The sequence below is a fragment of the Bidens hawaiensis genome, unplaced genomic scaffold (genome assembly GCF_021521415.1).
Source record: "Bidens hawaiensis isolate Kalapana, Puna unplaced genomic scaffold, B.hawaiensis_p1.1 tig00024303_1, whole genome shotgun sequence".
NCBI classification, from domain to species: Eukaryota; Viridiplantae; Streptophyta; class Magnoliopsida; order Asterales; family Asteraceae; genus Bidens; species Bidens hawaiensis.
The window spans coordinates 264,719-275,439 of NW_027493833.1; the positions used below are offsets into that span (position 1 = coordinate 264,719).

General features: G+C 36.0%; 1 protein-coding gene across 1 annotated transcript; it reads left to right on the forward strand.

Moving 5' to 3' along the window:
* Positions 1-4,947: 4,947 nt before the first annotated feature.
* LOC143569090 (uncharacterized) lies at positions 4,948-5,772 on the forward strand. The gene has a single exon (XM_077055078.1). The coding sequence runs from the start codon at positions 4,948-4,950 to the stop codon at positions 5,770-5,772; it is 825 nt and encodes a 274-aa protein (XP_076911193.1).
* Positions 5,773-10,721: the final 4,949 nt, after the last annotated feature.

The window sequence follows — 10,721 nt, forward strand, 5'->3', positions numbered from 1 at the left end:
TGTCATTCATGACATTTATAGACTTCTATACTAGCATATTATAATTATAGCCCTGAACTATTGAGTATTTACACTTCAGTCCTTCTACTATTTACCACCTAACATGTAATTTACAGACTAATGCATTAATCAGAGAATAGGCTTCGTAGAGTGGTTAAGCGTGAAGGTTGTGAAGCTCGGGTACCGCCGCCAGCCCCATGATTTTCACTGGAGGGTAGTGGCTTGGGGTATTGTCACCCAAAGACAAAAACAAGAATATAACCGTTGAACGAACCAAGCAACCAACAAACAAGATTACACGAAAAGGAGAGATTGAGTTTTACATATAAAATGAGAATTTTACATTTAAGCATGCCCATATGGGAATAATACTGGAATAGGTGACCTCGTAGGAAGTCTCCACCGACGCAACGAAAAACTTCGTGAACTCCTTATGAACAAAACAGAAAATACTGATGCTACAAGGGACTTGTTATTAGGCTATGTGTAATGGAGGGACTACAAAATGGGAGAGATTTTTGACACGCGGCCAAGGGGGCGATATGTAGCCCGGAGGGGCGGTGTTGTAGCCCACAAATCGCCCCACTCTCCAATTATTGATCGCCATGTCGTCGTCGTCATCATCACACAACCCGGTGACAAATCCCCCCCCCCCCCCCCCCTCCACAACACACATAGACACACACACTTATCGCCCCTTTGTCGCCTAGAGGACGGTGTTCCTTGCCAAAATCACCCTTTGTCGCCTAAATTATCTCTCCACTACACTTAGCCTTACAGGGTTACTTATTTTAAATTGTGTTAACTTTTAGGTAACTACTTGGAAGGAGAGCTTTCCTAAATTATACAAAATAAATGTGTTTCGTTTTCCTACATTTTTCATCTGTGTAGTAACCTTTTTGATAGGTTGACTCTGTATATATGTAAACTATGCTCGTTCTTGTGGTATATGCCTATATGGTACATAAACTAGTATAGGGAAAAAAATTGAAGTGTGAAATAGTGAAAACTTAATCGTCTTTTAAGGGTTGTAGAGAATTTCATCATCATCATCATCATCGTACTCAGTATATCCCACCAATAGCAAAGCTATGGTAGGGTCTGAGGAGGGTAAGATGTAGACAGCCTTACCTCTACCCTATAAGGATAGAGAGGCTGCTTTCGGTGAGACCCCCGGCTTGATAGTAGTTTTGCATCAAGCCTTGGACATAAGGCACATAGCACTCAATCATCGGGACACCGGCTGATCGGTGCATGTACCCTTGTCTTTCGGCTATCAACGCCACTACATGATGCCTGATTAACCGTCCGTCACTTTTAACGTTATTTTCACGAGATTAGTAAAATAACGTCAAAATTAGTGCAATTTCACTTTTGCCCACCCGAGGGTTCACACATATATACATCATATGTGCGCACCACAAGCAGGGCTAGGGTTGTAGAGAATTTGGTTCATGCAAATTGAACTTTATATTCGTGATCTACGAGTATGGAGTGCCTTTTTTTTTTATCGTAACATTGAATATGAGATTCATGATTTTCAAGTATTGGATACCTGTCTCTCACGCTCTTGAATTTGAGATACAATATTGATATTTAACTAATTAATTTTAAGTATTGAGAACTAATTTCTCATTGAACTAAATTAGAAGGGTTATGAGCCTACACTCATTATTGTGGGCTATGATTCCCACAAGTTGTAATTGAAAACCATGAATTAAACTTTGTAATTGAATTAAACCATGAATTAAACTTTGTATCAATGAGGACGAGTGGACGACTGTACTCATTGTTTTTCATTGTAAACAATGACACCCAATACGGTTAGATTAAACTTTGTATTATCTAATAACTAGTTTATATAAAACGGTGTGCTTAACACCAATTTTGCTTTTCATTTATTGTATTTAAGCTTTCTGATGAGTTATGAACGTGGTTATAATTTGTTTCACATTTTAATGTTCTTAATGTATATTTGGGAATTGTTGGTTAACCATCAATCTCGCTAATGTTTCGTTAGTTTATTAAGAAATAATTAAGCATTGTTAGAAAACTTTGTTAGTGTGGTTAGGAAGTAAAGTATAATTAGTTAATAGTTTGTGAAAATGTTGTATTTAGTAAGAATTAAGTATTGCGCTCGTTTATGAAACGTCGCAACAGTAGGAACATGGTTCCGGTGACCTATAAATAGGGTCGGCATCACCATCGTATATCATCCGTTTCAAATACAAAATCAATAATAGAATATCGGTTCTTCGTAATTATTGTTATTTACGTGCTAATCATTGTGTTAGTTGATCCTTTAGACATTAGGTGAGTTTCGGAACCAAACTTGCACTTTTGGAAAATGATATTTGGCTATAGCGAACAGGAAGACATGTAACTACGCAAAACTTATTTATATAGGCATATAGCTTATGTTCTCACACATGAATCCGAATATCGCAAGAAAGTCTTATAGCCATGCCAATGAATTTCGAACAACCGTGCGCTTATTGAAATAAATTAAATTTTCACGATAAAATCACACGTTTGTATAACCGCATTTGGCACAGTCGTTTCTCTCGGTCCTCTTCGTAATGTTTTGTTCTCAAATATTTTCTATTTGATTTTTAGTCTAACATAGTAACATTATATGTATTTATTTAGTTCTGCTAATATGTTTATCTTAAATCTTAAATATGTATAAACAAAACCTTTAAAAGCTCTTTGGTTGCTTCCCACTTTCAGTTCTGCTAATATGTTTATCTTAAATCTTAAACATGTATTAACAAAACCTTTAAAAGCTCTCTGGTTGCTCCCCACCTCCTCTCAAGCCAGCAGATTGTTTTATTTGTAAATGGAGGGTTTCCATGCATTTTGACCAAATTCACGGGTCTAGGTTTCACCAAACCCATATAGCCTTAAACGAGTTATAACATCTCATTATTAAAAAAATTATCTTACCAAATATTTGATATGAAAATCCTATAATATAAGGATACTCTAAAAAAATTATTAAGCGGGTTGTGGGTCTCACCAAAGCCAGATAAATTTAAAAGGGTTATAAGCTTATAGCATCTCATTTATTAACTTACTTACAATAAATAAATTAAAATAAAAAAATATATAAATATTATAAACGTAAAATGTAAAACAACCCCCGTACTACGAGGGATAAAAACTAGTTATGTATATTTACAAGTAGCGTACACGGTACACCAGAAAAGAAAGAAAGTGTAAAAGTGTGTCGTGATGTATCAAATTAGATATTAAGGCTCATGTTTTGTATTTACTACGTTTTGGTTGCAATTTGCACACTGCTTTTAATAAGAAAATATTGTTATGAAAATGACTAGTTGGATTGGTGTAAAACTCTTAAAAATTGTTTGCGTTTTTGTGAAACGTTCATAATGTGAGGAATATTGTTACACATAGAATTTACATAAATATAAGTATCACAATTTTGAAATGGTGGACAATGCCCCACCAAATTGATGGCAATTAAACATTCCATCATGAGCACAAATCTTGATTTTGAGCACCCCTTTTCTTCTAAGCATGATTGACTTTTGTTTTCAGGTGTATATTTAGTGTTGTAGAAATCGTTGGTCGCTAGTCAGTCAGTGAGATGAAAACTAGCAATTAATCCGGATAAATCGGTGTCTAGTCAGGATTTTTAGAACCATGGACGTATCCCTTCGGCTTGTTCAAATGCAATCCTTTTTAAGATTGCTCTAACTTCTAAGTCTCCCATGCGCACTGAGTTGGAAGCTTTATTCACTATCAAAAGGGTCTTCTCTATATACCTTTTGCTAATGATAGTTACACAACCATAGACTACATGTAGTTGAGCTTTTTGAGCTTCATGGGAGACAAAAGGGGAAGATACATGGCATGATTGTTGAAGATGCGTCGAGGAGAGAAATGTTGTTAAGTGCAGAAAGTTGATCTCAATGAGAGGGTATTGAAAGAAAATCCTGATGGTTCGATGAAAACATTTTCAAAAATAGAGTAGAGAGGAGGTGAAACCTCCTGAGGTCAAGCAATGATCACCTTCACAAGAGTATGAATGATTTTATTTCTTTCACTGTTATATAATAGATATATTACGCTTATAGAATTATTTGTTAAACTTAGAATTCCTTTTATTATTTATACTTCTTTTGATTACAAATTCAAAATACCTATACAAATACAATTAAAGATTTAAAGAAAATTGCATAAATGATCCATGTGGCTTGATTATATTGTAAGTTTGGTCTCAAAATTCTTAAAGTTGCAAACTTAGTCCAAACATTAGTAAGAATGCTGCATGTTTAGTCCCCACCATCAATCCTAATTAGTTTTTAGTGAAAACACAATGCCACGTGTCATTCAAATCAGGGTAACTGTGCCTTTTCAGATTTAAAATTCTAATTAAATACCTTTTCAAACTCCAGAACTTCTAATGTCGACATCTCAACCTTCGCTTACACAATGAACCTTTGATTTTGCATGTATCGAAATAGTGATGAAGTCAACATTAAGATTTCTAGAATTTTATAAAGTATATCCCTGGAGTTTCAAATTTGAACACACATTATTACCCTAACATGAAAGGCAGACGATATCACTTTTTCGTTAAAAACTAACCGGGAGTAATCCCATTTGGGCTTTTTGTAATCTTAACCAACCAATATAACTTTTTCGATATCACTCATAGATACTTTCAGAACAAAATGCACAACCAAATTAAGGCATATAGCTGAAAGGCACACTATATGAAAGGCATACGATATCACTTTTTCGATATCACTCTTAGATACTTTCAGAACAAAATGCACAACCAAATTAAGTCAATTTAAACAAACAACACTCGATACATTTGGGGATAATCCCATTTGTGCTTTCTGTAATCTTAACTAGGGTTTTCAATTCCATCCAATGCAGTTTCAATTCACCCCATCCAATCAAGAAATAACCCATATGGGTGATTCGCTCATGAATCTTGATTTGAACCAATCACCACCGCCACCGCCACCGCCATCACCGTCACCGCCACCGCCGTCACAATCGCTACCTGGGTTTGAGTCTTTTTCCGATGAACATCAAAACCCACGTCGCCCAATTGAAGATCGAATTAGACTTGCAATTTGCGCGAGTTTAAGACAACCCCAATCAACGGCGTTAAATTATATGTCAGTGGATGATCCAGTTGTGGGTGTTGATGGTGAGAGCTTAAGGAATTACAAAAGGGATAAAACCCGGTTGGCGAAAGCGTTGGAAATGGATGCTGATGATAATAAGAGTGATGGTGATCATAAAGGTGGTTTCTTTGATTGTAATATATGTTTGGGTATGGCTAAAGATCCGATTTTGACATGTTGTGGTCACTTGTTTTGTTGGGGGTGTTTTTATAATGTTCCGTATGTTGATTCGGTTTCGAAAGAGTGTCCGGTTTGCAACGGGGAGGTAACCGATTCTAATGTTATACCCGTTTACGGGAATGGGAATGTGAATGGGAATGGGAAGAGTTTCGAGGGGCTGGAGTCTGATTTCGGAGTGAGAATTCCGCCTAGACCGAAGGCTCGCAGAGTGGAGAGCGTGGGACCGCAAAGTTTGGATAATAGTATTAGTCCAGTGGCGGATGCGATTAGAAACCTCAGGATCAATTTAAGGAATAGAGATGCGAATTCGGTTGTTCATGCTAGTGTTAATATTCAACTGCAGGATCAAAGATATGATGGTTCGGTTGAGATGGATATGGCGGTAACTAGCGCTGGGAGGAGGAGGAGACGACGGTTAAGGTGATGTTGATGTGTGTTGATGCTGCAGTTTTAGGATGGATGTGTTTAAGTAGAATCTGAACTGGTCTTTAGATGATGAGAATGATATATTTCATTGACATAGAAGGTCTATTTGTTTTTGATTTCTAATGATATGATTTTGAGCATAGAAGGTTGTAATGTCTGGTTGTTGGTTTACTAGATTGTGGCATAGATACATAGTTGAAGTGATGTTATCCCCAATTCAGGATGATTCGTGCTGCATTAGCGTGTATATATTGACTTGAAACATGATTCGTAGTCTTCGTTAGCGTTACAAAACGAAAGTGACCTCAGATTTCGACTCTTCATCGGGAGAGCATATAATGAGTCGAGCTTATATGGAGGTTTTCGAGGATTAGCTTTTTATATATGTAAGTATGGCATGCATATATATGTATGCGATTGCTATTATTATAGTTATCTAGTTTAATAACATCGAGAATAAACCCCCCCCCAAACCCCCACCCCCACCGTTCAACTTCGTAGGCATTCGATTAGGACTCTTTAAGTTGTTGATCATGTATTATATGATATTTTATTATAAATTTATGTTAATACCAGTTTAGGCATGCGAGCCTAGTAAAGCTCGTTAAATAAGTGAGCTTCAACAAAGTCTCAAGCTTGGGCTCGGGCCAGTTTTAGTTTGGCTGAATTCAAGTTTTTAGCAAGCCAATCATTAGTAGCTCATGTGTGGCTTGGCTCATTTACATCGATAAGATTTGCAAACAAAAACCGTAACTTATGAGACTTCTGGGCCTACTCTCATTGCGTTGTTCTAAATCTAGGCATATATGATTTATTTTTACCATAACTATTTACCTATATGCTTTTGTTTGATTGCCATGAGCAATAGGAAAACCCCAATTATGAAACTATTTTTGTATGGCTTAGTTTGGATTTTTATGCATAAAAAACGACTTGTTTAACCTATTCGGTTCAGTTAAAACTGATCTGAAGAACGAATTCAAGGGGTTGTAGTGTAGTATCTATGTAGTTGGATGCATTTGATCTCCAGCTTTGGCTTCCATGGCTTTGTGTTCGAGGTGCAGTACTGATGGGTTTGTAATTATATTATAGGTGTTTCATGTTGATGTACAGTGCTTCCTTGTATGGTCTTTATTAAAAAGAAATTATATAATATCTTTATATTGCATTTTGAAAGATGCATTTGTGAATAACTAATGAAAGATATATGCTTTTATGTTTAATACCTAACGTATATTAATTGAATTCGGACATCATAAGTTGGAAGACCTTAGGCATATTTGTTGGTGATCTCGTTGTCGATAGTATGTCAGTGAATGGAGCTGGCTAAAATTTTCACCGACGGATTGCCAGCAAATACATCATCGATTAATTGGAGACAACCCTTTCACAGGCGGGCTTAACAAACTTTCCATTGACAGATAAAACTTTAACCGGCAAATCAACGAGTCTGTTGATGACATTATTTTCTTTGAAATAATAAAGTGGAAGTATTGACGAGTTCTGTAAATGCAAATGCAAAGTATGTAATAACATACAAAATTGTTCGATAAACAAACCAATTAGCCAATCATCGCAAAGGGGAGGGTATTAGTGTCGGTTAGTCATCGCATGCACTGGCACATAAAAGTCAGAAGCTGCTCGCTCATTCATCAAGTCTCGGTAGACTATTCGTTCACCCTCCAACCTCACATGCAACATCGCCTCTATTCTTTGGCGAAACATTTCTTCTAAGTGCTTTTGCATCTACTCTCCGTTGTCTGCTAACCCTCTACAGCTCAGCTATGTGTCCTTGTAAGGCAGTAATCATAAAACAATCACATTATATAAAAGCGAACATTCACACAAGGACAAATATCATCATATATTTCGCTGCTACAACCCTAGGGATAACCGGTATAGTGAGCATCATGAGTGGCCCCACAGCTGAAGATGCGACTTCTCCTCCAGCTTCGGCACTCTATAACTCGTACATTCGTGGAGCATCAGAAAAACCAGTGCTAGATTTTATGTCAACATATCATTCTTCATAGTATTGAGAATATTTCTCTTACAGTTTTTACCAAAACAAAATTGGATCGACTTTTATGAAAATCTAGACAATACAACGGCTATCAAGAAAATTTTCACACGTGTTAAAACAAGTATCCTTGCGTATGCCAAAGAGTAGCAACCGGAATACTTACTATCGTCGTAAACATTAAACAACTAAAGTAAGAGTACTTATCATTACTCTACCCATGTTCAGAGTAACATTCAATCAGTGGGCAAGATATCTGGATATTAGAACATCATATTCTAATCATTGTGAGTGAGGTAACATGATTTCGGATAACAAAGTGTAAAACATAGCAATGAATAAAATACACATTGGGCACATATAGCACAATACAGCCATCTAAAATACTACTTGAAGTAATCGCTGATCATATAACAGTAAGTATTTTAAGCCACTGCAAGTAAACGTGCACGTATAGGATGAATTAATGTTGTCATTAAGCTACTATATGCGTCAAGTGTTCCAATCATATAAAACATTTGATTTAACACATAAATCTCAGTTTTGATAGTTAAACCGTATTCACTTGATAATTTGTTAGGTTTTGTTATTTCTCCTTCGATATTGACTGTTTAGAAATCTATACCTTTATTTTAAACCAATAGGTATTTATCAAGCTTTCTGGATCCTCACGGGATCCATTTTAGATCTTGAGATAGAACGTAAGGTTTGTTTCGTGTCAAAAACTATTTATTAAACAAGCTAGCGTTTCTGTTTTGAACTTTTGATGATGATATGTATCGTGTTATATATCTTTTGAAAATGATTCATACGGATAAGGGTTATTCTATCAATGCACTTATCTAATCGCACTTGGCCAATACTACCACTCTAAATCTCAGTTGTGACATGGACTTCAATTGCAAAATTGGAAAATTATCTTGCCGATTCCAATCTTAACTTGCAGCGTCTTATAATCTCAAATGGAATACAGTGAGTTAGTTCATTGCTTCATTTTGTTGGAACATGTCTCTTTGAACCAGCAACATGATCTATGGGTTTGGCTAAAAGATAAGTCGGGTCTTATATAGGTTGCCTCCATGAAAAGATCTTGATCAGTGCTTTTTATTATCGTTCTCCTTTCGTTATGAAAAAGAATAGTTGGGTTCCAAAAAATTAACAGTTTTGTTTGGAAGGCGAAAATGGATAGGTTATCTACGTTATCGGTTCTTGGTAAAGGAAATGTTGATGTGGGATCATCGTTATGTAGCATATATAACGTGCATGAAGTAAAAAGTGATCATATTCTTATCTCGTGTCATTTTTCTACCCTTTATTAGTAACATATATGTGTCATATTCCTCTCATTTATGCGTTCACGGTATGTGATTCGCTTCAGACTCATACTACTTGCAATCTTGGCCATAAAAAGAATAAGGTGATACATGGGATCATTCTCATGGCATGTTGATGCATGTATCCGGAAATCTTAGAATGAAGTTGTCTTCTTGAATATTCTGGCGAGCGTTTCCAAGACGGTTGGTGATGTGGATTAAAGATAAATGTACCTGGAAGAGTGTGTCATGGAAGGATTGGTGCACTTTTCTGTTATAACTTTTAGCCGTGTTGTGTATTTTTCTAACGTCTTGCTAACTTTTTAATGAAAGTTTCCGTTCCAAAAATAAAAAAAGAGTAGAAACGAGAAAAGATGAAACCAATTACAATTCTTCTAAGTTTTCCATGTATAAAATTCAAAGTTTAGCCCAACGAAAAATTGATGGGCCTCTACATCCAACTTAATGTTTAATAAACAATGAATCGGTTCAACTAACAACGTGGTGCCGGTTCATCCCGACCGGTCAAACGTGGAATTTGTGATCTTGGGTAGTTGGGTGAGTTTCTCCGTCGCTTGTTGAAATTAAAAAAGAAATAAAGTGTTTCCAACGGTTAAAGGCCATAATTATAGTCATATGTTTCAACCACCTCAATAACGTATCATTTAATTAAAGTTCTTCCCCCCAATAATTGCAATTCCCCTGAATCCGTGACAAGTGTTAACTAGGTTCATTCATTGTACGTTGAAAATTGCTTTCAAATTTTCTTCCTTAGGCAAATGACAAAAGACGATTTTATACATCCACAATCACAGACAGTTTTGGGCAGTGAAATCCATCATCTTCTGTTTATGAGAAAACCCGTCACCTGAAGGCCTACTTCGGTAAAATCTGACTGAAATCGAGTTTGAACTTAAAACATTGTGGCCTCCGACCCAAATCTTCACTTCCCATCCAATATCAGTTGAGCTAAAGCTCATTGGCTTCAAGTACTGGTAACCCCTTTTACATTATACTTTTTATTAACAGCCAATTTATTAGAAAAAAACAAAATAGACTAGCAAGAGAAAAGCAAACACCCGGTTACAAGGAACATAGCAAAAAGAAAAAAAATAATACCAAAACTCCCAATCTGATCCAACTATGCGCTCTCTATTTCTCATCCAAAGGGAACTAAATTCCTTATGTGTTCCTTTATTCACTGTACTGACATCCTTTGTTGATGAAAATCGACTCATTTCTAGCTTTTCATCTACATTAACAAGCCGTTAGACTTACCGCTTGCAGTGCCTTCTTTTACACTTTATGCTATTACAAAAAAAAATATTAGTGAGGTATGGGATTAATGTGGTAAGCGCAAAACGATAAAATTTTAATTTTTAATAGAATTCTAGCCTTCGTGACAAAGATCTTAAATGAGGTTAAAGTTTTGGGTTATTTTTGCATCAACCTAGGAAGCTTTCATTATATAGACATGTCCTTAATTCGTCAAATTGGTGAGATTAATGATTTCACTTATGAAACTGGGTCCTTATTTCGATTATGCTCAAGTCGCCTCAATAACAACTTCTGGAAAGTAAGTATCAAATTAAAAGAATCATATACTTTACAATT

What these genes read in the sequence shown, in the direction of transcription:
- LOC143569090 (XM_077055078.1), top strand. Translation starts at nt 4,948, where the DNA reads ATGGGTGATTCGCTCATGAATCTTGATTTGAACCAATCACCACCGCCA.